The sequence below is a fragment of the Mesocricetus auratus genome, unplaced genomic scaffold (genome assembly GCF_017639785.1).
Source record: "Mesocricetus auratus isolate SY011 unplaced genomic scaffold, BCM_Maur_2.0 Super-Scaffold_100007, whole genome shotgun sequence".
Taxonomy (NCBI): Eukaryota; Metazoa; Chordata; class Mammalia; order Rodentia; family Cricetidae; genus Mesocricetus; species Mesocricetus auratus.
In genome coordinates, this window is record NW_024429191.1 from 54,661,481 (window position 1) to 54,689,364 (window position 27,884).

The window sequence follows — 27,884 nt, forward strand, 5'->3', positions numbered from 1 at the left end:
TCAGGCAGCCCTTAACCTCAGGTTCTCTGGTCGCCCGTTGCCAGTCCTTAAGCCGGTGGAGGGCCTCTCCCCCTCACCCAGGGCGCGTCCCCCAACCGGCGCCTTTGTGCCGCGGGAGCGCCCCAGAGAGCGGCAACCCCGACAGTGTCGCGACGGATGGGCAGCAAGCCCCGCGGGCCACGGAGTCACAGTGCCACCCGCACGCTGGGCCTCCTTGGTAAGGGTCAGTATGTGTCCCCCTGCCATCGGGAGTGAAATGACCCCAGCTGGTAAGTGACAGTGTTGCCAAGGACATGTGAAGGCTGGGAGAGCGTCTGCTCCTTAGATAAGGATCCACTGAGCAGAGATGTCCGAAGCCTCCTTGCTAGGGTGGGGGTTGGGGGACAAAGCGACCCAATGCTAGAAAGTGTTTTTGAAGATCGAATAATATCCGGGCTGTACATCCGTGTTTACACTCCTGATAAGCCTACGATCTTGAACAAAGTACTCCCATCTGCCCTGCTTAGGCTACGTTAGATGGGGTGAGCATTAAATATTGGAAGTACTATGCAAATATAAGCTGGTAGTACAGGAAATGTTAGGATGTGTAGCCTGGTGCATCACAAAGACAGGAGCCAGATCACCCTGTGGAACCACTTTTCCAGCAATAACCTGAACAATAAGGGAGTTGTAGCCAAGGGAAGGTTGCCTTACCAGTTCAACGTTGTGAAACCCTCTATAGAGGAGTCTCTCTCTGGCCCTGCTGAACTTCTATTATGTTTCAAAATTGCTTCAGGGATATATATATTTTTTTCTGCTTTTTTCATTTAAAAAATGTGGCAGTGTTGGGGATGGAACTTTATTGTAGTTTTAGTTTTGCAAAAAAATTGTGTGAGCAATGTAATTTTTAGCAACAAAGAAATACTTAAAAATATAAATTGCAGGAGGAGGGTGTGGGATCAACGAGATGGTTCAGCCAGTAGAACGCTTGCTCCCAAGCCTCATGCCTGAATTCATCCCAGAACCACATGGTGGAAAGAGAGTCCTGACTCCTGAAAGTTGTCCTCTGACCTCCGCACTTTTGGCACACACACACATACACACACACACACACACACACACACACACATACACACATACATACATATACATATATGTATATATATTATTGATTCATAAAATTATGGTTTTGAAAATTATTGAATGACATGGGAGTGTACACAATTGTGTTTTGGAAAGAAGACTGTATATTTCTGAAAGCAAAACTGGCTTGTTGTGATGACACTAGCCTATAATCCCAGCACTTAGAAGATGGAGGCTGGAGGACAAGGATTTTAAGGCTAACCTCAACCACATAGTGAGTTTGAGGCCAGCCTGGGCTACATGAGACCCTGTCTCAACCAAAAGTCAATGACAAGGAAATATTTTTTCTGCATGCTCCCACATGTCTAAAATGAGCATATAGTATTATTAGAAACTTTATGTGTCAGTCTTTATTATCAGAAAACATAAGATGTGGTAGCACATGCCTATACTCTGGAAAACGGAAGTGGAAAGATGGAGAGTTGGAGGCCAGCTGGACTATGTGGTGAAACTCAAAAATCAAAACCAAAGGCCGGAGAGATGACTCAGCAGTTAAAAGTGCACTCTGTTCTTCCAGAGGACCCAGGATCTGAGTTCAGTTCCCAGGGCCTTCACTGCACAGCTCACAACCACACGTAACTCCAGCTCCGAGGCACAGAACATCCTCTTCTGTCCTCCAAGAGCAACCACACACACGTGAGGCAGACACACACATATACATAATTAAAAGATAAAGGGGGAGGGGTAGTAGCGAATGCAAATGCCTTTAATCCCAGCATGTGGGAGACAGGCAGGAGGATCTCTGTGAGTTGGAGGCCAGCCTGGCCTATAGAATGTGTTCCAAGACAGCCAGGGCTACACAGAGAAACCCTGTCTTGAAAAAAAAATAAAGAGGCTGGAGAAATGACTCAGCAGTTAAGAGCACTGGCTGCTCTCCCATAGGAGCGGTTCCAGTTCCCACCACCCACATGGTGGCTCACAATGGTCTGTAACTCCAGTTCCAAGGAATCCAGCACCTTTTATGACCTCTTGGACACCATGCACAGATGTACATGTAGGCAAAACACCCATACACACAAAATTAAGAAATTTAGAAATAAAGTAAAACAGAAAGATGAAAGGGGATACAGTGAGTAGAAAGAGAAAGGAAGGAAACCTTGTGTACCATTCCTAAAAGAAAATGCAATTTTATCTATTGTTTTATTTTTCTATTGTAAATTAGATATAATTTGCATACAGTAAAATTAGCCCTTTTCGGTTTCCAGTGCCATGAGCTTTGATAAATGCATATAGTCACGCAAGCACACCACAATCCAATCAGGACATTTCCATCACCCCCCCCCCCCCACTTTTCTTCACATCCACTGTTATCTGAAAACCACTGGCCTGAGCTTTAGTCTTAGAGTTTTGGTTTTTCCAGAATGTCATATAAACTCCTTTAAATGGAATAATACAGTATGTCAGTCTTTCTTCTCTCACTTAGCATAATGGATTTGTGATTCACCATGTTATTACTTGTGTCATCAGTTTGTTTCTTGCTCTGTAGTACTCCATTGACTTATCTACTCACTTATTTAAAAACATTTGGGTTGTTTTCAGTTCTAAGGAGTTATGAATAAAGCTGCTATAAACATTCCTGTCTACATTTTTGTATAAGTTTTCCATTCACTTAGGTGTATACCTTGAAGTAAGATTGCTAAGTGGTATGATCTATTTGTGTTTACAATTATAAGGGTATTATGCTTATACCTACCAACAGTGTTTAAGAGTTTCGGATACTCAGAGAGTTTCTTTTTGATGACGATAACTGCTAATGTTTCCTAACACTTACTATATATGTCATGCACATACCAAGCATACTACATACCTTGATTCTTAATCCACAGAGCAATTCTGAGGTTTGTAATTACCATAATCCCAATTTAACAGTTGAGGGAATGGAAAGCTGGTTCAAACAAACAAAACAACCTAGATCCTATGGCTAGGTGTTTCTGCCACTTATTCAGTAACTATATTCAACAGCTGTTCTTGCTGGTGACAGGCAGCTAGTCTGGGTGCTGAGCTCAGCAAAGAACCAGATACACCAAATTTCTGCCACCACAGAGCTAACTGCTTGTAAGGAGATAGTATGAGTCCAAAGCCAGACAAGGTCAGGGAGCACTGAGAGATGTAGTAAGAGATCATGGGTGTGGATGCCACTGGGGGAGCTTTCTTTTCGGAAGCTGAAGCAATGCGGAAGAGAAGGGATGACAAACGAAAGTAATAGTGTGTGCAGAGCCGTGAGGAAGAAAAGACCTGGCTAGGACATAGGGTTTTGAAAGTCAAGGGCAGAGTGGTACAAGTAGATGCTAGAGAACTGGGTGGAGCCAGATGCTTTAGTGTTGAGAGCTGTCATAAGGAAAAGGATAGCCTTTGCAGGTAGAGGCAGAGGAGTGGTCACATCAGGTGCACTGCTGCCATCAACGCTTGCCCCTCTGGTTTCCTTTCTCTGTTTCTGAGCTGCCTATATTGTTACAGAGATTCTAGAACCAAAGTGATCATGTCCAGTGGTTATTTCTGTTGTCCTTTTCCTTTGTATCCATTGTCAGTGAGTACTATCTGCTACCACTCAAAACTTCTTCCTTCTGAAGCTCCCAACTCCATTATTAATAGTAATATTAAATGCAAGTTCAGCTTAGGGGGTTTGTATAGTACAAAAAAAAAAGCAGGCATTGTGGCTGAGCAGTGGTGGTGCATGCCTTTAATCCCAGCACTTGGGGGGCAGAGACAGATGGCCAGCCTGGTCTACAGAGTGAGTTGTAGGACAGGCTCCAAAGCTACAGAAGCCCTGTCTTGGGGAAGAAAAAAAAAAGTGCGTTGTCTGGCTTGATGACTCAGCAGGAAAGACACTTGCCACTAAGCCTAATGACCTAAGTCCCTGACACCACCCACATGATAAAAGGAAGAATCAATTCCCACAGCTTTCCTCCATCTCACTCTTACATTTCTTCAGAGACAGACTGCACACAGTTCCTGATGACCTGTTAATCCACTGAATAAGGTCTTGGCATGCAATTCAAGGAACTCAAATTGCCATCTTCTCACTCACACACACACACACACACACACACACACTAAATAAATGTTAACAAGAAAAGTTTTTTTTAATGCATTAGGATAATCAATGACAGGCCAAGCTGTTTATAATAGGCAAAGAAGGAGGTACCTTTGGCTGGAGAAAAACAGATGATATGCTTTTAATATAAGTATACTGTGGACATTTATAGGTAAGAGGGATTTGTATATGAAAATGAGCTTGTGATAGTCTCCCAAATGAACTTGGTTGTTAAAAATAATTTCCTGTTATTCTGTAGCATGGTGTACAGGTGATACAAGATTTTATAGAGAACTTACTTAATGCCATGAAATCCCACACATAAGGTATATGCTCAACCTCTAAGACTGAAGTAAAAGAACTGGAGGTGTTGGAGGTGTAGCTCAGTTGGTGGAGTGCTACATAGCATGCACAAAGCTCTGGGTTTGATTCCTAGCCCAGCATACACTGAATGTGCTGGTCCATGACTGTAATCCCAGCATTTGGGAGGTGGAAGCAGGAGGATTAGAAGTTAAAGATCACTTTCAGCTACATATTGAATTTAAAGCAATCTTGGATACATAAGACAAATGAAGCAAAACTAAATCTTGAGGAACATACCCTTTGATGTGTGCTTGGAAGCTAGGTGTGATGGCACACACATGTAATCTCCGTTAGTACTTGGGAGGTTCAGGTAGGAAGATGGTGATTTGAGCTTCATCTGAACTACATAGTGAGGTTTTATCTCAAAAGACACAGATACAGGGGGTGGTCTAGCAGGATGTGAGGGAACTGTTTGTGATCCATCTCTGAGAAAACATTAAGAGTGAGGTAGGAAGATAACAGAAATCCCTAACAAGGGATCCCCATAATATTTCTTGCTGTGCCAATAGAAAGTAGTGTTAAGGATACAGGAAGTGATTTGGACAGCCTTTGCTAGTGAGATCTGGTGAGCTAAGTTTCACCCTTTTCCAGCAATTTGCTGTTTCTAACACTCACTGTTTTGAGGGAGTTGCACTCTAATGTAGTGAGTAGACTGTTATTTTTATAAGATCAGGACAGGGTCTTGGATTGGGGTGATAGCTCAGTGAGTAAGAGCGCTTGCTATGCAAGCATGAGGACCTGAGTTCAAATCCCCAGCACCCATGGAAAAAGCTGGGCATGACTGCCATGCCAGTAACAGCATGGTGGGATGGGGCAGGGAAGTTGAGGGTTCGATGGCTAGCCAGCCTAGATGAAATGCCAAGCTTCTTTTCCGTGAGAGATCGTGTCTCAAGGTAAGAAGGCAGAAAGTGATAGAGCAGGCCACCCAAAGTCCTCAGCTGGTCCCCATGTGCATACTGCATACTGCATACTGCATACTGCATACACACTTTCCAAACACAGGCACACAGAGGGAGAGGGAGCCCCAGTTTCTACCCTGGGGATTAAACCCAGAGCCTGATGCATGCCAGGCAACTTCTCTGTTATGGAGCTATACCTCAACCCTGTATTTACTTTTTATTTTAAGACAGGGTCTCATTAATTTGCCAGGCTGGCCTTGGTCTCACTCTACAACCCAGGCTAACCTTGAACTTGTGGTCTTTCTACCTCACCCCCTGGAGTATTTGGAATTACAGTCCTGTACCACTAGGCTCAACTAAGACTCGTTATTCCATTTCCGTTCCCTTCTTTATAACTTCCTAAAGGTTTGATCCCCAGCACTACAACAAACAAATAAGTTACAGGATGTTGAAATTATCTGGTTTATGCCTATTGTTTATGGCACCTCCTTCTCTTTGGGTAAGTGATATACACCTTTAATCCCAGAATGCCAGAGAGAGGCAGGTGGATCTCTGTGAAGGTTTTGCCACCCATAATGACTGAACCAAGTGCGATTGTGCTTAAGAACCCTAAGAATCATTTTAGAAATGGGGTGGGGGTGTGGCCTTTGGTTATATTAGCATTTTGTTTTGTTTTGTTTTGTTTTGTATGGAGCAGGATCTGACCATATTGCTTAGCCTAGCCTTCAATTTGATATGTAGCCCAGGCTGGCACAAATCCACAATCCTTCCCATCCTGGAAAACAGGCTTGTACCACCTCACCCAGTTTTCTTCGACCATCGTGTAGTAGAAGATTATATTGAGCCAGGCCCGAACCTTGAATCCCAGCATTCAGGAGGAAGAGGCTGGCAGAGCTCTCAGTTGTAGCTAGCCTGGTGGTCTACAGAGCAAGTTCCTGAATAGCCAGGGTGCACAGAGAAACCATGTTTTGAAAACAAAAGCAAACAATCAAAAAAAAAAAAGAATAAGAATATACCATAGTTTAGTTCTTATGCCAAATCTTATTCTCAATTGGTGCTTTAAAATTTTTTTTGTTTTATTTTTATGTCTATGGATGTTTTGCCTGCATGTTTGTATGTGCATATAGTAGCAGAACTGGCCAGAAGGGGGCATCAGATCCCCTAGAATTAGCGTTACAGACCTTTGTGAGCCACCATGTGGGTGCTGGGTATTGAACTCAGGGTATTTTGGAAGAGTAGCCAGGGCTCTTAACTTCTGAGTCGTCTCTTCAACCTTCTCTTGATGATGCTTCTTTTTCCTCTTCTTCCTTTTTTTGTTTTTGTTTTTATTTTAAAGACAGGTCTCACTATGTAACCCTGGCTGTCCTGGAACTCACTAAGTAGTCCTTGAACTCAGAGAGATCTGCCTGCCTCTTCCTCCTAAATGCTGGAGTTAAAGGTGTGAGCCATCATGCCCAACTCATCACACCCAGTCAATCTCTTGGTGCTTCTTTACCAGCTATTTTAGTGCATGACTTGTCATTTCTGCCCCTCATTCTTTTTTGTCTTTTTTTTTTTTTCCAGAGCTGAGGACCGAACCCAGGACCTTGCGCTTGCTAGGCAAGCGCTCTACCACTGAGCTAAATCCCCAACCCCCTGTCCCTTATTCTTGAATCTACTGTAACATCTTGGCATTTGTTTTGATTGACATTTGGATGGTGCCAAATGTTCCCTATATCCTAGACACCAGTTTTGTTTTGGTTGGTACTTTGGCTCACTGTGCAAGCCCATTCTTGCAAAGCAGACCATAATCTCCAGTTAACCTCAGTAGTTCCCATTCCCACGGTCACAGCAGAGGCACTCAGTCATGCATATATGCAAGCTCCCAGATGCTTCAAACTTCACCTTCCCATTGGCTACACTGGGATCACTTTCCACGATGCTATCATTTGCTCAATCAAGTGACAGTTGTATAGATGAGAATGAGTGACTGCCCCATTTGTACAAGTTGTACACTGATAAGTATAAAAACACTTGCTTCATAAAGTTGATGTTAATGAGTATAATCATTGCAGTATAGCTGCCAGTTATTTCTTCTACAAAAACCACTTACAGGCTGGGCTGGTAGCTCAGCTGATGAGGTAGCTCAGTGGTAGAGTGCTTGACAAGCATGCATGAGGCCCTGGGTTCTATCTCCCAATAGCAAACAAACCAACCAGCCCTTAAATTTCTTACCAGTACTATGGCTATTTCAGGCCTTCTTTTCTGTTTCATTGGCTCTTTTTCTATCTGATGGATTATTTAAAAACAACAAAAAGAAAAGTAAATAAATCATAGTATCTCATGTACCTAGGCTGGCTTCAGACTCCTCATGGAGCTGGGGGTGACATTGGACTTCCTACCTTTACCTTCTGCCAAGTGCTGTAATTACTGGTGTGCACTTCTACATCCTGTTTTATGGAATGCTGGAGATGGGATCCAGATATTTGTGCAGAACTAGGGAAACACCGTCACCAGAGCTATGTTTCCAGCTCAATGCCTACTGGATTATAATGCATTTGTTCCTTGAGCCATGTCCAATCCCCAGCACCCCCAAAAAGCCAAGCATTGTGATGTAGGCCTGTAATCTGAGTAGAGGCAGGAAGATCAGAAGTCCTAGGTCACCCTTAGCTACAGAGTGGATTTGAGGCCAGCCTGGGCTACATGAGATGCCTTCTCAAAAAGAAAAAAAAGAAAGAAAGAGGCCATTCTCACATCCATACTTAGTTTCTAAACCTTTATTATCAGAAAACATGGACTTTGCTCCTTCATGACAGTCGCATAATCTCAACAACCTATAAAAATCTTCATTTTGCTTCTGAGTTTTTCTTTGCTCTCACTGCCTTTGCCTTGCCTTGCACACTCAACATGTTGTGTTTAGAGTTTAGCAGCTTATAGACAGATTGATAGCACACTACACTATTCAATAGCAAATGGTTTGGGAGCAATACAATAGTGTGGGTGCAGACAGTATTTAGTGCATGACTACTTGTTTCCATGTATATTATTCCTTAGTCTTTACCATAGTGCTGGAGACAAAACAGGCTAATAAAATGAGGGGCTATGTGACTGTCTGAGTACTTTCCCTCTTTGGACTGCAGTATCCTATTACAGTCTTCTTGGAAAATTCAGAACAATTGCTGTGTAGGCACATAATATGATGTTTTCACACTTCAGAAAACGCTGAGACCCTCATGGTTGGCAAAAGCGAGTGATATGCATGTGTCTATTCTGGAAGCACTAAAGCCTATTTTCTTTTTTTTTTTTTTTTTTTTTTTTTGGTTTTTCAAGACAGGGTTTCTCTATGGCTTTGGAGGCTGTCCTGGAACTAGCTCTCGTAGACCAGGCTGGCCTCGAACTCACAGAGATCCGCCTGCCTCTGCCTCCCGAGTGCTGGGATTAAAGGCGTGCACCACCAACGCCCGGCCTAAAGCCTATTTTCTAACTTGATTTTAAAACATGCACACATGATACCAGTGTTTTCCAACATTCCTCTAGGTTAACAATTAGCCCATCACTTCTAGGTGCTTATTAAATTCTCCCCTTCTACATATGTAATAAACAGTAAGTCACCTTTATTAGAAAAACTCATAGGACACGGAAGTAAAAGGAGAAAATGCAGAAATCATCTTTTATTCTACCACCACATATGCACACTCAGAAACAGCACTTGGGCAGCCTTCTGCAGAGGCAAATGCTGTCGGCACTTAAGATGTTCTTCCTGGTGAGCCCTGTATGATTATACACTACAGTATGCACCCATCACATTTAACTACTATAGTCACAAATTATATTGCATTGTGTTTATTGTTCAGTAATTTGTCCTCATCCATCTTTTCCCCCTTAGTATATTCTGGAAATCCTTCTCTGTATAGTTGGCCTAGTCAGTCAGTCAATCTGTCTGTCTGTGTGTCTCTGTCTCTGTATCTCTGTGTCTCTCTGTCTCTCTCTCTCTTTCACCTTCCCACTGGAGAAGATGGAACCCAGAATCTCATGTATGCTACATGAGCATTGTACCAGAGGTATACCCCATCCACAGTTCTTTTTAATATCCACAATTAATATATATATATATATATTCCATAGTGAGAACATACTGCAAGATATTTAAGTATCATGTTACTAGTTATTTAGAGTTTTAAAATATTTTTGCTGCTATAGCAATATTTTTTTGTATGTTTTGAAACAAGGCCTTACTATGTAGCCCATGATCCTCCTGTCTCAGCCTCCTAAGTGCTGCTGGAATTATAAGTATATACCACTGGCCTGGCACAAACACCCTTTTAGTACATATTTATTTTACACTAGCACTATAAAAGAATGTCTCACCCTGTCTCGTAAAAACCAAAAAAAAAAAATGTCTCTATCTTTTAATCCTTAGCATACCAGATAGTATTGATTATTTAAATATTATAAAGTTTGTATCAGCCTGTTTGTATTTCTTTATTTCCGGTCTTTATAATTTGGATAATTATTTGTAAAATTTTTGAAAGCTATTTATGTGTGTGTGTGTGTGTGTGTGTGTGTGTGTGTGTGTGTGTGTGTGTGTGTGTAGAGGAATCAGTTGTGGGGGATGTTTTTTTTTTTTTCTTGGTTTTTCGAGACAGGGTTTCTCTGTGGCTTTGGAGGCTGTCCTGAAACTAGCTCTCATAGACCAGTCTGGTCTCAAACTCACAGAGATCCACCTGCCTCTGCCTCCCAAGTGCTGGGATTTAAGGCGTGCACCACCAATGCCCAGCTACGTGGGGGATGTTTCTTGTGCCACCATGTGGGTCCTGGGGATGGAATTCAGGTTGCCCGGCTTGGTGTCAAACACGTTAAACAGCTGAGCCATCTCCCTGACCCATTGTTTGATTTTTAGATGTGTACAGATCTGTTCATCCTACTCTCTGTCACATCTGGATTTTATGTTTTTCTTGGGAAATTTTTCTCAAGCCTATAAGTTATAAAAAAAATCTTTGACATTTCTTCCACTGCCTTTAGAGTGTTTAATGTTTAAAACACCTAAAACATGTTTCTTGCCTAGTGTGTGGCAGGGTTGTGTTTGTTTCCTAGAGCTGGCACAATACATTGCCATGGCTGGGGAGCTCACAACAGACATTTTCTCACAGTTCTAGAGATCAGATCCTTCAAACAGCTTGTGGGAGGACTGGCTCCATCTTGAGGCTCTGAGGGAGACATCTTCCCATGTCTTCCTCCCCGCCTCGGGTGGCCACCAGCTGTCCTGGGCCTCTCTGCTTACAGAGTCAGCTCTACTCTCATTCCACCTTCCCATTCCTGTCTGCCTGTCTTTGTGAGTCCTGTCTGTTATAAGGAGACTCGGGCTAATAATTTCTAGGGTATGTTCCACTTTAATCTAATATGGCCTCATCTTAGTCCTTACTGTAGTCACCAATGAGTGCACATTTGGAGGCCCTAGGGTCCATGAGTTATGATGGATTAGTCAGCTTCTAGAGCTGAGGCCATAGCTCAATTGCTTAGTGTACACAAGGCCCATGTTCAATCCCTGATACCACATAAATGTGCCCTGTATGGTGGCTCATACCATAATTCCAGCACCTCAGAGGCCAAGGCAGGAGGGCCAGCCTGGGATACAGAGTGAAACTATGTGTCAAACAAATAAATTCAACTTCTAATTTTAGAATCAGTAGTTCTTTAGTTTGCTTGCTAGTTTTTGTTTGTTTGTTTGGTTTTTGTTTTTTGTTTGTTTTTCAAGATAAGGTGTCTCTGTGTAGCTTTGGAGCCTATCCTGACACTTGCTCTGTAGATCAGGCTGGCCTCAAACTCACAAGGATCCACCTGCCTCTGCCTCCCGAGTGCTAGGATTAAAAGACGTGCATCACCAACACCCAGCTTAGTTTTCTTGCTAGTTCTGACATACTTGCCACAATAAATTTTGGCCTGGGGTTGTAACTTAGTTGGTAGAATACTGGCATGCATGTATTGTACAAGACTCTGAGTCCAGTCCTCAGGACCCCATCAACTGAATATAGCATAGCATGCCTGTAATCCCAACATTCAGGATGTGAAGGTAGAAAGATCAAGAGTTTAAAGTTACACAGTAAATTCAAGGCCAACCTGGGCCACTTGAGATCCTGTCTCAAACAAAACAAAACAAACAAAAACCCAGGACTAGAGATGTAACTCAGCTGGTAGTGATGGCCTGAAACCTGGTGGGGGCAGCCTGTGATCCTGGGCAGAGGCTGGAGGATGACAAGTTCAAGATCATTCTCAACTACATAGTGAGTTGGAGGCTACCCTGTGATACACAGACTTGTCTCAAAAAAGAAAAATCAGCAATAATTCAAGACTGTCTTAGCCGGGCGTTGGTGGCGCACGCCTTTAATCCCAGCACTCGGGAGGCAGAGGCAGGCGGATCTCTGTGAGTTCGAGGCCAGCCTGGTCTACAGAGTGAGTTCCAGGACAGCCTCCAAAAACTACAGAGAAACCCTGTCTCGAAAACCAAAAAAAAAAAAAAAAAAAGACTGTCTTGTTCCCTGATGTCTTTGCTTCTTCCTTACTGTTTCAATTGATTTACTGAGGAATGTTTTGATAAAGTATAACAAAACTCCTTCCCTTTCCCCATGCCCTTTTAGTCAATTCAAGTATTTCTTGGCTTTTAAAAAATTATCTCTAATTTGCAAAAGTTGGGTTTTGAGATGACATTGAGTATATATCAATTTAGGGGAAATCAATGTTTATGACATTGAATCTCCCATTATAGGAGCACACTCTATTTGCTCAGGCATTCATGTATTTGGTAAAGTTATACAGTTGCTTTCATATAAATCTTGCATATTTTTAGACCTAAAACTAGCTATTATATACATACATATGGTATTTGTATGCATGGGGGGTGGGTCAGTATCTAAGGTACCTTAGGCTAGTCTTCAACTTAACATGTAGCCAATGATAACCTTAGGATTTTGATCCTCCAAGAGGAAAAGGAGGCCATAAATTTGAAGGAGAGTGAGGAGGGATCTATAGAAGGATTTGGAGGGAAGAAAGGAGGGGGAGAAATGTAATTAGATTATAATCTGCCCCCCCAAATACTGATCCTCCTGCTTCTGCTTACCAAGTGCTGGAATTATAAGTGTGTACTGCCATACCTAGACTGTTTTATACTGTTTTTTGTTTTTTGAGACAAGGTGTCTCTATGTAGCCCTGGCTGTCCTGAAACTCAATATATGTATATCAGGCGGGTCTTGAACTCACAAAAATCTGCTTGCCTCTGCCTATATGTTGTATGGTGTGAAGTTCTGTTAGCCATTAAATGTGGTCTGAAGCATGAAAGGTCACCTGAAATAGTTTCGTCTCCATAAAAGTTTCTCCTACGACATGGGTAGTGGTGCATGCCTTTAATCCCAGCACTCAGGAGGCAGAGGCAGGTGGATCTCTGTGAGTTCAAGACCAGCCTGGTCTACAAGAGCTAGTTCCAGGACAGCTGGGGCTATGGAAAAAAAGAAAAGAAAAAAAAAAACAGGTATCTGGTACACACTTAAAATCTCAGAACTGGAAAGGTAGAGGTAGGCAGACACCTCTCCAGCCTAGCCTAACAGCAAGCCCTGAATCTCAAAGAGAGATCCCTGTTTCAAAAAGACACTACCAGAGGGATGACCTCTGCCTCCTCCATATATACTCAAAAAGGAAATACTTTCTTTAAAAGTAAAAGACAAAAAATAAACACATACAAAAGAAACAAACACAAAAACAGACAATACTTAGGAAATAAGGGCAGATGGATGGGAGGGATTGAGCAAGTTCTAGGACAGCCAAGGAAACATAGTGAGACCTTACTCAAAAATAACAACAGAAAAGAAAAGTGGAAACAGTCTCTTCTCTTTGAAAGAGAAGTTATAGTAATTAAAATAAAATTTCAAATTGCTTATGATTTATTAAAAATGAAGTTTGTGAAATTTTAATATTGGAACTACTTACAAGTATTAGTATTCTAATTTAAAACATTATTTCAGTGAGGTTTGTACCAAATGCAAGCATTGGCTGAACATGGTAGCACATGCCTTTCATCTTATCACTTGATTTAAATCCCAACACTCAAGAGGTAAAGGTAGGTGGATCTCTATGAGTTTGAAGCCAGCCTAGTCTACATAGTGAGTTCCAGACCAGCCAAAGCAACATAGTGAAATTTTATCTCAAAAACTAAATGAAGATGATTGCAGAGAATCCCACCAAAATATGGCATTATTATTTGTGATTATTATTATCTGTAATGGACATGTTTTATTTTTTAATATAATTCACTTTATAATCAGAAAACAGTACAAAAGTCATCCTACTTAAGCAAACCATCACTCTGTTGTAGAGTTCCCTGTGAGAAGTGAAGATATCAAATCTTGCTGATCTTATTTCTTACTCAGAAGGCAGCCGAATTTGTGCATAGGGATTTTCTGGCTCTCCTCCTTTCACGGTAATTTCCCTAATGGCTCCATATCCTTGAATAGTTTTAAAACATGAATTTAGAAGTGCTTGTTTTTAGATAACTGTGACCTACAGACAATCTAATGTCTGTATTGGGAGGGCAGGATTATAATCTAATTACATTTCTCCCCCTCCTTTCTTCCCTCCAAATCCTTCTATAGATCCCTCCTCACTCTCCTTCAAATTTATGGCCTTCTTTTCCCCTTGGAGGATCAACATCCTAAGGTTATCATTGTAAAAGTCCTCAAAAATAAATAGTATACAAAGGCAAGCGCTTTATAATCAACTCTTTGTGTACATTATGGTTTTATTGCCAGGATCAGTATCATGGCGCCCAAGAGAAAAGACTGCCCTGTGATGTGTGACTGTGGACACTGTGTGCAGAAACCATGTACTTGGGGTGTGACTGTGCTTCCTAGAGAACTCAATTTGCTTTTGTAAATAGACAGGATAGAACCCAGGAAAGCTGAAATCTGGAACTGGTTTAGGCTAGTTAAGGCTAGTCAAAGGCATCTGCAATCTAACAGGTGCTTATTATGTTAGTCAGCTTTCTGTCACTGTGAAAAACAAAACCCCAGAAAGGTCAAGGCAAAGCCTGCAGGAGGGTTCAGGTTGGCTCACAGTTTCAGAGTTTCCATTCATGGTCATTGGGGACTACTGTGTTGGGCTTCTGGAGAGGCAGAGAGCACAAAGCAGAACAAAACTGCTCATTTGGGGGGGGTGCAGAGGGGGGAAGGGAAGATGAGAAGAGGGGAGGGCAGAGGAGAGGGGAGGGAGGAGAGGGAGGGGAAAGGAGGGAAGGGGAGGAGAGGGGAGGAGAGAGAGTGCGTGTTCAGATAAAATACATCCTTATGATGACCTTAAACCTAAACCCTGCCTCCTAAATTTCTCAACACACCCAACACACTCAGCAGCCCATTAAGCTCTGAATCCATCAATGAACTAATCCCTGGATGAGGTCAGAGCCAGAGGCCCCACCCCTCCACATTACTGCACTGGGTATCATGCCTTTCACATAAGAGCTCATGGTATTCCACACTCAAACCAGAATACTTACTGAGAAGTTTAACAGCAGAGAACTGTGCTTCAGGCAGCTAGGAACAATAATCCCTTGTTGTGCCCAGCACATACTTTAACATGAAGTTTTGATTCGTGACTCACTTGACTGTCCAAGACACCCATTGAGGCAGGTAGACCCCCCTCCCCACGTTATGGTGGAACTGAAGTGCTTTCTCTACGTCACACAGCTTATGAATTGGTTGCAAAGCCAGGATAGGACTCAAGTTCTCTGAGCCCAGCCTCAGTGCTGTCTGCAATGAATTCCTCTCAGATAGTCACTACCTATGCAAACAACAGGCTGATCTGTTGTTTATTGAGTGCGGGGTGCAGAAGAAACTATGAAGAGGGTGATTAATTTCTTCCTAGCCACACCTTCAGCTCTAATGGCAAGTCACCTCCTCATTTCTACCATGTGGCTTTTGTGGGTGTTCACCTAAAGGAAACAATGGTCCTCCAAAGGCTGTCACCTTCTTCCTTTTTGGAAGCCTCATTGCATCTTTCTTGGTATCTTCCATCATTCTCTCTTGTTAACTGTTGTAATTGTCACTCTATGGATCACTATTTCTGTGTCTGTTTGCCCTTATCTTGGGGGTAGATCTTGGTTTATTCTCTAAAACTATTTTCATCTCTATGTAAAAGATATATTTTATTTTTAGTTGTGTGTGTGTGTGTGTGTGTGTGTGTTTATGCATGTGAGTGCAGGTGCCCTCAGAGGCCAAAAGAGCTGCACCTGGAGTTACAGATGGTTGTGAGCTGTGCTATGTAGGTTCTGGAAACTGAACTCAGGTTCTCTGCAAGAGCAGTGTGTACTCTTAACCACTGAGCCATCTCACTTCAGCCCAACTTGGTCTCTCAATCATCTTCCTGGCCTCCCCCCATCAGTTCATCTGGTGCTCCTTTCTACTCTGTCTCTGCTTCATCAGTCCCAAAGTGACAAAGAAATGTGGCCCCAAACAAAATAACTGACTCCAAGATTCCATGTTCTCTGTCAGGATTTTAAAACGATATGTGAAGACAGTGGTAGCACATGTCTTTAATCCCAGCACTCAGGAGGCAGAGACAGGTGAATCTATGTGAGTTTGATGCCAGCCTGGTCTACTGACTGAGTTCCAGGACAGCCAGGGCTACAAAACAAAACAAAACAACAAAAAAAAGCATATAAATGGATGAAGCCTCTAAGTTCTCATTCTGGATTTCAAAATAAAGATATTTGTGTGTGAATCTCAATAGTTTCCTTGTAGGAACATTTTCCTGGACAGGAAGTTGATCTCTCTGATGAAGGGGAGTAACCCACACAGCACATATATGGTAGTCACCTGGGAATTTGAAAACATTTCACAAGGAAACAGATATTTTCAGTTTTTGCCTGGGAAGCAGTCATGGGGAGAATCTCTGTGTCCTGTCTGCTAATGATGTGCAAGCAGCCCAGAGGAGCTGGTTACAAGATCCAAAAAGGAAGACCACACCTTAGGTGGTAGACTCCCGCCAAGAGAGGGAGAGGGAGAGAGAGAGGGAGGGAGTCTGTATCTGTGGAGGCCAGAAGACAACCTCAAATGTCATTCCTCAAGTGCCTTTCAGCAGCGTTTTTAAGGTAGATTCTCTCATTGACCCAGGGCTCTCTGATTGTTCTGCAAGTCCCAGTGATCTGCTTGCCCTGCCTCTCCAGAGCTGGGACTTCAAGCTCACCACCCTGCATAATTGATGTCTGACTCAAATCAGGAGGTCCAGGTTTTTTTGTTTGTTTGTTTGTTTTGTTTTTCGAGACAGGGTTTCTCTGTATTGTTTTGGAGGTTGTCCCGGAACTAGCTCTGTAGACCAGGCTGGCCTCGAACTCACAGAGATCCGCCTGACTCTGCCTCCTGAGTGCTGGGATTAAAGGCGTGCACCACCAACGCCCGGCTAGGAGGTCCAGGTTTTAACTGGAGTTCTTTCATTTCACAGGGTGGCGAGTCAGTTTCCCATCCACATTGAGGTTTCTTTGTGTACAAAAAATAATTAATAATATGTTTACCTCTAGTGTTACTATTAGGGCTGGGGGAAAAGCTCAGGGGCTAAGAGTGCTTGCTGTGCAAGCATGATGACCTAAGTTTGAATCCCCAGCACACACACAGAAAGCTTGGTGTGGCTATGGACACCTCTAACCCCCGGGGCTATTGGAGGTGGAAACAGGATTACTGGGCTTGCTGGCAGCTGTCCTCACTCCAGGTTCAATGAGAGATTCTGTCTCAAAGGAGTAATGCAGCAGACAGTGATAGAGCAGGACTCTGTACTTCCTCTGGCTGCACGCCTACGTTATGTGGACATCCTTACACACATACAAATACACTACACATAGGCACATTTTTAAAAAGTAGCATTTGAGCCCATAAACTCCATATCAAATACTCAAACATGTAAGTTAACGATGAGGGACAGTAGTTATGTTGTTATTACTCTGAAACCATATTGAGAAAGAGTATTACTCTCCATTATCAAGTTTGAAAGATATAGTCATCAAGCACATTGACCTTGAAGGTAGACGGTACTAAATTCAATCAATCCCAGTTTTGCTGCCAGCAATGTGACCTGGAGTAACTTTTAAATTGCTCTGGTCTGACTCTCACCCCCCTCCCTTCTCTCACACAGTAACAGGTTTGAGGATTTAATTAATGCATACAAAGTGTTTTATGTGGTGCCTAGCATATAGTATAGTTCTCAACATACAGTTTAAAAATAACATTTATTGAACCCTTGAAAGGTGTCATGCTTAATTTGGGATATAAAATACAAAGACAACTCTGGGGAGTCGAGGCAGGTAGATCTCTTGAGTTTGAGCCCAGCCTGGTCTACATGGAGAGTTCCAGGCTAGCCAGGGCTACATTTTAGAAAGACCCTGTCTGAGGAGAAAAAAAACCATTAAAAAATAAATTTATAAATCTGCCTGGAAGAAAACGGAAGCCTTTGTGGAGGAGGAAATGTTTGACAAGGCTTGAAGTGGGTGTGGAGTGTAGCTCAGTGCTTGAGCACATGCCTGACAAGTGCAAGACTCTGGGTTAGAGACACAACATGGGGGAAATCCTCTGAAGGATGAACAGCATTTGAAAATCATACTTATTTGTTCTTTGTTTATAGTTTGGTGCCCCCTCCTCCCCTTCCCTTAGGGCTTGGTGCTTTTGGTTCAGCTTATAATTTTCCCTTTGATCACTGGAAGCCAAATTCAAATTAATGCTTGTTGGCTTTATAGCAAATCGATCTAAACACTGTGGTGACTCCCTTGGGCATAGTGTTGGAAACTGATTTTTCTTCTATTACTGTCTATGAAGCATTTGTTGTTTTGCATTCATTTTATGGAGGCATCTTAGGAGTTGAGGGGACAGCTAGCTTCCTGGGTGGAGGGCAGTCCTGACCACTGGGTGCTGTTGGCTTGTGACTTGTTGCTGATCTCTTTTAGTCAAGGTAGGGAGGACTTAGAACCACTTGCCACCGGAAGAGCTGGAGGTGACCAGAATGCTTGGATAGGGAATAGAAAATGGGATGTAGAAAGATGTTTTCTGGAGAGAATGGAAAGTTTAAAGATACATGTTCTTTGTTCACATGAGAGTCTTATTTGTGAAGACACCCTGGTCCCAAACTAAAGAGTCCTTTCCATTTACCATTTATGTTAGGTAACAACTGGGGAAACAAATATGCAGCCTGCCCAAAGTTGATGAAAGCTCCGATTCTCTTTGAGCTTGCTACCTTAATGTCAACTGAATTCACATTAGCAACATGCAGGGAGATATGAAGAGTTGTCTTCTCCCAAATGCTCACAACCCAGTAATAGTAAGAATAGTAAAAAGGGAAATTACCTTTTAAAGTTAAGAAAATCTCAGACTCAATAATCAATTATATACAAATTGAAACAAGCAAAAGGTATGTTTGATATATATATTTGGTTTTTCGAGACAGGGTTTTTCTGTATTGTTTTGGAGGCTGTCCTGGAACTGGATCTATAGACCAGGCTGGCCTCGAACTCACAGAGACCCACCTGCCTCTGCCTCCCGAGTGCTGGGATTAAAGGCATGCGCCACCAACACCCAGCTATGTTTGCTATATTTTTACACCATTAACTGAATGGTAATTTATTGGCATCTAGCAGAAACCATCTGCTATTTATTTTATAGAGGTCCCAGTACCACAAGAATTAATAGTTGGAAAAGCCTTGAAGGGCTTGTATTCAGCTTCCTCCTCATTCCACAATTGAGGGAATCGTGACCCAACTGAGAGAGGCTGAGCTCAGTTCCTGCCAAAGCTCTCTGAGACTTTGGATAGCATTTTTTCATGCTGGTGATTTGAAGAGACCTGTAGTACCTTTCGATTGTTCTGGGCATTAATGAACCATAATACCCACCTTTCCACCCGCTCCTTCCCACACAGTCATACCTTTAAGTTAGAAGTTACAAACCAAAGCAGTTTCTCTCCTAAGAGAGTCGTTTCTCAGAGATACTGAAACGACTGAACTTGTCGCGCGAGTTTCAAGATGCTAAGCAAAAGTGGGATCATCTAGCCCAAGAACTGTTAAATAAGGACACGGCTGTCATCCTCAGCACAGTTACCAAGACTCGGGTACTATCTGGACCCAAAGTCAAGTCGTCTACAAGTATTACAGCAGGGAGGGAGGGAACGCAGGCTTTCAAGGATTCTTGGCGATTCCCGAGAAGCCACTCCCTGATGGGCAGGAAGGCCATTTAGGACTCCCTTTGGAAGACACGATGCTCGATGCAGGAGAGCAGACGGCCACAACCCACCCGATCCTCCGGCCAGAGGGGTGGGCTCCGTGGCGCACATCGCGCCTGGGTGCACGTCCTGCAGGGAGGCCCCTGCACGCTACCTCCGTGACAAACAGGGGACTCGGCAGCCTCGCGGCTAGACCCCGCCCCAGCTCCGACCCGCGCCTATCGCGGCCGGCGCGCTGGTCACGCGGGGGAGCGCCGCGGGCTGGCGGCCAGTGCTGGCGGGGCCCGAGTGGCTGCTGCCGGGCGGGGCGGGCGGAGGTTAGAAATAGGGAGAGCGGGCCGTGCCACCGAGCCGCCAGCTCGAGCACGCTGCGCAGCGAGCGGCCGCACTCGCACCCGCACCCATGCTGCTGACGCTGGCCAGCGGCGCGCTCTTCTTCCCGGGGCTCTTCGCGCTCAGCAGCTGGGCGCTGCGCCGCTCGCGGCCGGGATGGACGGACGACGACTGCCTGACGGTCGCCACCAGGTACCGCGGGCCCGGCTGCCCGCTCTGGCGGGGCGCTGCCCTTCGCTCCGGGCCTGCGGGCGGAAAGGGGGGCGACGGGAAGCGCCCCTCGGTGCGGGGCGGGCCTGGTCGGGAAGGCCGTGTGCGTCTCCCCGCCTGCTGCCCCCACTCGGGGCATCGCGACGCCATGGCTGCCCGGGAGGGGCAGGTTGGAGATTGGGGCTTTGTGCTGTCCACAGTCCTGGAGTAAGAGTGCTTTCTTTGGTTTCTCTTCCGTGCCCCACCTCAGGCTGGTGTCCTCCGTGCAGGCAGTGCTGGCCACCGGGGCGGGGCTCACCATCATCTGCTCCTGCAGTAACGTGGTCTCAGACAGGTAAGGTCCCATCCCAGGTCGAAGTACAAATACCCGGGCTGAGGGATTCCCCTACCCCACCCCACCCCGCCCCCCAACGTTTTCACATTGTAGTGTCTTACAAACTTATTCTTTGTCATGCTATGATGTATGTGACTGCCTGGTAGGAAAACCTGAGCACCCTAAGTAGTGCCTTCCTCTCGCTGCTTCCAATATCCCAGCTTAGGAGAACCAAGGAAAAATGGAAAAATGCTATAGTAAGAGACTCAGCGTGACTAAAGAGTGTCCTGTTAGAGGACAGTGTGGTCCGACGGCCCCTCTTTATAAGTAGGAGTATGGCTTTTGGTTCTTTTAAATGCTTTCACTGGATTCAGCCTCTGGAACGTTCTTTAGCAGAGATAGTAGCAGTGACTGTAGCCAACCCCGTCTATTGACAGCAGAAGGCCACCTCCCTTTCCCCCGCAGATGATGCCCTTGCTTTTCTTTTGCTCAAGATAATGAAGAGGTTTCTGGTCCCAAAGTCAGGCCGGAAAATGACCTCTGTGGTGCTTCAGTGAGACAAATAAGACCAGAATGGGCTGATTAAACATAGGTGGTGGTGGTGTTTTCTCTATAGACCTGACTAGCATGGAACTTGTGGCAGTCCTCCACCTGTCTTCCAAGGGCAGAATAACAGATATATGCCGCCACAACAAAATGTTTATATTTATCATTTATCTTCCCACTTGGCTCTTTGAACCACTCTTTTTCTTCCAGAGAAGGTAAAGGGTGAGAGGCAGACATCCAAAGAAAGTTGGGTGGCCTTTCCTGATTTTCCACCCTGCAATGTCCTGTTTCCCTGATGGAAGAGGAAATCAGAACAAGACTGTCTCATTGGTGACCTGGGATCTTACTTGGGTTTGATCATGCTGTCACCATTTCATGGTTTTTCTCTTACGTCTTTTCTTTTTGAGACAGGGTCTCATGTAGTTTGGATTGGCCTTGAACTCATGGAGATCTGCCTGCCTCTGCCTCCTCAGTGCTAGGATTTATGATGTGGGCCACAATACCTGCTCTTGGTAGGCTTTTGTTTTTTGTGTTTTGAGACAGTGTTTCTCTGTGTAACACCCTAGCTGTCCTGGAACTGGCTCTCTAGACCAGGCTGGCCTCAAACTCACAGATCCACCTGCCTCTGCCTCTCAAACGCTGGGATTAAAGGATTGAGCCAGTATCACCTGGCTCTTGGTAGTTATTTTACTTGAAAATGCTCTAAGAAGCAACGAGTCCAATGATGGGCATTAGAGTAGGTCTTGAATCTTTTGGCCCAGACTGAAGCTGGCTGATCAGTTTGCCTACAAGTGTATTTATTATATGTGCCATTCCTGTTTACTTGCCTCTATTCCATTCTGTTTTTAATTGAGTTGTGCTGTGATAAATGTGGAGCTAATTCAGGAACAGACTCACATGGCACCCTCTCTAGATTCTGGTGCTGCATTTCAGTGGACTGGCTCCTTGGGAAGTCACCTGAGACAAGGTGACAAGTACAGATTGGATCATAGATGTGGATTTAGACTTTCTGGGGAATAGAGTGCTTCACAAGCACTGCAGGTGGCCTGATGGTTAGGTAGTTTTTCAGTGAGTTTCCTCAAAAGTTTACTAAGTGAATCTCATCCTCCTCAGCATAGGACAGACTCCAATTTAAATGTCTCTTTATATGAAGTTTTTGTGTGATGTTGGTAAGCACAGGCACAGTCCTTCCTGTGTATGCTAGAACAGTAAACCATCATTTTGGCTCAGCAAATGTTTCATTCTTACTGGGCAAGTTAATAGGAACACATATATGCCCCAAATCAGGCCAGGAAATGGACATCTTTTGTTCCAGCCTCTCTTGGTATTTATATTTAGTAGCTGTGATGTGGTCCTTGAAGTCCAGGTCCATTTCTAGACACACTTTTCTTTTAAAAAAATTAAAGTAAATTTATTTATTAATGTATGTGTGCATGTGCATACCCAAACTGTGTTGTACTTGTGGAGAGAAGAGGACAACTTGCAGGAACTGATTCTCTCCTTCCACCATGTGGGTCCTAGAGATCGAACTCAGGGGTCATCAGGCTAGTCTTACTCACTAGGCCATCTAGCTGGTCCCAGACATTTTTATGAATGAATGGGACCCAGAGTTAACCATAGATAAGGAAATAACTTGACTGGAGTGCTTCCTACAAACTGTCTACAATGGGACATCGATAAGCACGAGAAAATGTGTAGAACTAGAAGTTAAACTCCGAAACTCACAACTGTTGAGCAACTGAGGAGTTAAACTGGAAAGGTTGGACTTGTGATTTAGAACACCTTCCAAACCAGTTCCTTGGTGGAGTTGCTGAATCATTTGGAAGTTTATCTCCATCAAAGTCAGTTTCTATCAAAATGTTTAAAGTCTACTTACATAGCTGAGCCAGGCAAATAGTTACATCAAACTACCTATATATACAGGCAGAATGCATTCCTGCTTTTTATCCTTGACCCTCATGAATTTGCTTTGTAATTTAGAGATACTCTCCTTAATAGACTCACCCTCTTCATTGTGAAGTGTTCAAAGTAATAATAGCTAATTGAGAACAGAACTGAAGAGAGCCAGTGAAGGGACTAGCTTTACCATTGACATCCATGATTATTTTACTATTTATTTATTTGAGACAGGGTTTCTCTGTGTAACAGTTCTGGCTGACCTGGAACTCACTCTGTAGACCAGGCTGGCCTCTTTGAACTCAGAGATCTGCCTGCATCTACTTTCCCAGTGCTGGAATTAAAGACGTGTACCACCAACGCCTGGCTGATATCCATGGTTATTTTAAGAGGCTGTCCCTATGCTTTCTTTTAGGCACTGGCTTGCCAGAGAATATGTTTGGTTTTTGATTCCATACATGATCTATGACTGCTATGCCATGTACCTCTGCGAATGGTGCCGAACCAGGGACCAGAAACTCAGATGTGCCACCATTTTCCGAAACTTCCTGATTGAAAACCGCCTAATGGTCACACATCATGCAGTCATCCTGTTTGTCCTTGTACCTGTTTCACAGGTATGGCCTCTCAGGACAGCAGCCTCAGTCAACCATTCTGTAACTGAACTGGGTGTCTTGTTTCATTCCTGAAGAGTTGGAGAGCCCTCCTGCTAACTACTTCATTGGGTACAGTCTTTGACAGAAGTGTGGAGGAAAGCCATACCATCTGAAATGTCTGTGACTCCTGGCCAGCATTTTTAAAAGATTTGTTTCTATTCTGTGCATATGAGTGTTTTTGCCTGCATGTATGTCTGTATAGGACTTGCTTGCCTGGAGGCTGCAGAGGCCAACTATTCCTTGGAACTGGAGTTACTGATGGTTTGAACCTGGGTCCTCTGGAAGAGCAGCCAGTGCTCTTAATCCCTGAGCTATGTTTCAACTCTTGTTATTTATTTTTTCAGTACCAGGAATTAAACTAGCACCTCACTCATGCTAGGAAAGCAGTCTACCACTCAACTGTACCCCAGCTTTATTTTCTGGAATAGTCTTAAATTGCTCAAGTTGGTCTTGAACTTGTAGTCCTCCTACCTCAGCTTCCCATGTAGCTGGAGTTATAGGCCTGCACCACCAATAGGCTTCAACATTATTTCTTTATTTTAGAGATTATTTATCTTATTTAAGTAGATGTAGAGGTCAGAAGTGGCATCAGATTCCTTGGAGCTAGAGATTCAGGTAGTTCTTAACAGCTGAGCCATCTCTCCAGTTCCAGATTCAGGTAGTTCTAAAATGCCTAACATGGATGCTAGGAACTAAACTCATCCTGTGGAAGAGTACCAAGTGCTCTTAATAACTGAGCCATCCTTCCAGCCCTATTTGTTTAGTTTTTTGAGACAGGGTCTCACTATGAAGGCCAGGCTATTCTCAATCTTCCTATCTCTGAATGCTGAGATTAAAAGCATGCACTAACACATCCAGCATCCTATTTTCTTGTTTAATTTGTATATGTATATATATATGGGCACAAGTGTGAAGGTTAAGGGATAACTTGAGAATCAGTTCTGCTACCATATGGGTCCTACAGGTGATATTGGGGGGGGTCAAACTTAAGTCGTCAGGCTTCTAGACCATTGTCTTTACCAGTTGAACCATCTTTTTTGCCCCAAGCTTTCTTACCCCAGTGTTAACTGATCAGATTGTTCCACCAGGTAGGCTACTATTTTAGGAAGAAGAAAAGAAGGTTCTCCATTTGGTAAGGACTTTGACTACTAGTACATACTTTTTTTGAGTTTGAACAGGCCCAGTGCCTTTGACATACACAAGCAGGCTACAGAGTTCCTGCTTGTCACTAAAATCAGATGAAGCCTGCTGTAGGACTCAGGGAACCCATCTCCGTTTTTCTTTGGATTCTCCCCAAGTAACTGCCAGGGAAGCAGCAGGATATTTTATCTGGATGGCCACATGCCTGTTAACATTTTTCTCCTTTCAGGGTCTCATGGTTATCTTTTCCCTATAGCCCTAGTTAGGATTTTCCTTCCAGTAGTTTCTTAGCCTCCACATCTCAGTCCCTTTTCTTCTCTCTGCAGAAGCTCCGGGGAGAACTTGGAGACTTCTTTGTTGGCTGCATCTTCACAGCAGAACTGAGTACTCCGTTTGTGTCGCTGGGCAGAGTTTTGATTCAGGTGTGTATAAGTGAAACAGCAGATGTGAGTAGGAGGGGACAGATCCTACGCTACCTTTGGAGATGGGGTTTGTAGAGATCTTACTGCTAGGAAAGTAGACCTTTTGACATGTTATGTCATCATCCAAACCAGGTGGATGAGACTTTTGATCCGGCCCAAGTTATACACATGCACACGCAGCATGTACCCAAATTGTTGCATTATTTTCCTGGCAATAATCTAATTCATTGTTCTTATACACTTATAAGGATAAGGAGGATGGCTTAGGTCAAATTCAGCATCACTTTTGGTAAAATCATGAGACTGTATATGGTGGCTGAGGAGACAGCTCAGTGGGCAAGACAGCTTCCTGTACCAAAGCAGTGTTATCTCCCTCCACTCACTCAGGGCAACATCCGTAATACTGGGCCAGAAGCAAGCGATAGCTTGGTTCTTGTAAAAGCTAGGCATGGCTGAGTGTGCAGCCTATCTGTAAAGGTGAGCTCTGGGTTCAGTGAGAGCTCCTGTCCCTAGAGTGAGAGGATGACACCTAACATCTTCTGGCCTCCGCGGTCACATGCATGGGCCTGTACACCTGCATTGTGCCTGTGTGTGTGTGTGTCCAAGTGCCAAGCAATCTAGCACCATAGGCTTTGACTCGTACAAGAACCTGCTTGGCTATAGTGAGTCTGGGTTCTGTGACTGATGACCGTTCTCTTGGTGACCTGGCATTCTCCTTCCTTTTCTTTTGCAGCTAAAGCAGCAGCACACCCTCCTTTATAAGGTCAACGGATTCCTCACACTGTCCACCTTTCTGTTCTGCCGGATCCTTCTTTTTCCCTTCATGTACTGGTCCTATGGCCAACACAAAGGACTAAGCCTGCTCCGAGTGCCATTTAATATCCCTTTACACTGCAACGTGGCCAATGCCATCCTCATCTCTCCCCAGCTCTACTGGTTCTCACTGCTGTGCAAGAAGGCAGCCCGGCTCTTTGACACTGCCAAAGCCAAAAAGGATGGTTAATTACTCTCAGAAGTCAGGCATTCACACTAGCTGCCTCCTCTACTCAGTATTCCAAGGACCAAATTGTGCCTGGGTTGCTTCTGCCTTCTGGATATTGATAAGCCTCTGGATTTGAGGTTTTCTTAAAAATCCCCATTACCTCCCCCTTCTAACCTGCTCCTTTTACAACAGCACTTTTTTTCCCCCTGGAGATAACTTGGATCCTGTCAAACCTCCACTGCAGCAAAGTAGCTTTAATACAAGCCTGAGGAGCCTTCCTTGGGCCTGTGTATGTCAAGAGCTCTGGGAGGCGAAGCACTGCCATCCCCACTCAGGGCAGCATCCACAATACTGGGCCAGAAGCCAGTAACAGCTTGGTTCTTGAAGTAGTATCATTTTTCCAACACTAAGAAAACCATTGTGGGTGTGTACTCTTTTACTGTTTACTAGACAGCCGCTGGTCCTCTCTTCTGTGTAACAATGAATTCTCATCCTACTGACTTCTAGTCAGAAGGACTCACTGACAATGGGCAAGAGGCAGGGCTGAGAACCTGAAGCACTTGAGTCGGTCAGGAGGCCAGCACCTCTACAGGCTGACTTGGTATAAAGACCAACAGCACAAATGTGAGCTTGTTGCAAGCAGTCACCAACACTATTCCCTTTTTAGCGTAGCTTCTCACACCCAGTGTCCTGTGTCTACACAGAAAGCTGGCCTAAAACTACAGGGACAAAGTGGAGTGATGGCTTGTGTAGTGGTTTACTGGGTCATCCTACTCTGACACTGTCCTTTTCATTCAAAATGGATAGATATCTGCACTCCAACACTTGAGGTCTCAACCAGGCCATTGCTTCTAGCACTTCCTGAAGAGACGCATTTCTGTGTTGAATGTGTAGCCATTTAGCCACAGAAGACTAGGGAACATGAGAACAGCCAAGGTGGCTAGATCATGTCCTGTGGACCAATGTGGTAGCTATGTGCAGTAGGATGTGGTATAGCACTGATCTCCCTCACAATAGGCTGGGTTTGCGAGAACCTGCTGACACTTTTTTTCAGGTGGCAACAAAAACACTACAAGTGCCTTATAATTCACTGTCCATGGACTTTTAAAGGGCTGGAGGATTATGTCTCCAAGTTTGGAGTCTCAGTCTTTAATAGGTGCCATTTAAAACAACAAAAATGCTGTTTCATGTTTTGTTTACTGTCAGTGTATCCATAAGTCATCCATATGGTGATTAAATTGCACTAAATTCTGTTTGTTTGTTAAGTGCATTGGTTCTGACTTCCTCCAACATCCTGAGACTCAGCTTGACTGACTGCTGTGTGGGGTAGTTCCTAGTCTGATCATGGAATGGGACTGACTTCCAGGCAGGTCTTACTCATACCTTAGTCCAACATGTTGGTTCAAGGTACCAAAGGATTCACAGAAGGTGCCCAGAGTTCAAGCTCAGTGTTCATATATATCTTCAGGTCTGTCTTCCTCTGGTGAATCCCAATTAGAAGTTGGGAGGGTGGAAGCCTGCCTGTTGACCACAGAACAGTTTACTTTAGGTGGGAGAAAAGCAGTAAACCACTTTAAATAAGGTGATGGAACCTTTTCTCTCATCCCACTAAATGACACCTCCATAACCAGTTCTTAAGAGTTGTGTAATACTACCCTAGAAACCTTACACTCTCATTTTTATGCTTCTACATGCATTGTTATCTCGGCCACTCATTCATCAAAACCAAGATGTCACTCCAGGCAGAAGTAATTACA

At 43.9% G+C, this 27,884-nt stretch overlaps 1 protein-coding gene across 4 annotated transcripts; it reads left to right on the forward strand.

Moving 5' to 3' along the window:
- Window positions 1–27,380, forward strand: Tlcd3a (TLC domain containing 3A). Of its 4 annotated transcripts, none has more exons than XM_040749164.1 (5): window positions 1–269; window positions 20,423–20,506; window positions 23,343–23,544; window positions 25,050–25,145; window positions 25,879–27,380. In XM_040749164.1, exons 3-5 carry the CDS (start codon window positions 23,386–23,388, stop codon window positions 26,146–26,148), a joined length of 525 nt encoding a protein of 174 aa, XP_040605098.1. In that variant the 5' UTR covers window positions 1–269; window positions 20,423–20,506; window positions 23,343–23,385; the 3' UTR covers window positions 26,149–27,380. The 4 variants fall into 4 exon arrangements, with proteins under 4 accessions (XP_040605098.1, XP_040605099.1, XP_040605100.1 ...); XM_040749165.1 differs by having other exon boundaries at window positions 1–217; XM_005067383.4 differs by lacking the exon at window positions 1–269 and adding an exon at window positions 19,939–20,154.
- The last annotated feature ends 504 nt before the right edge of the window (window positions 27,381–27,884 follow it).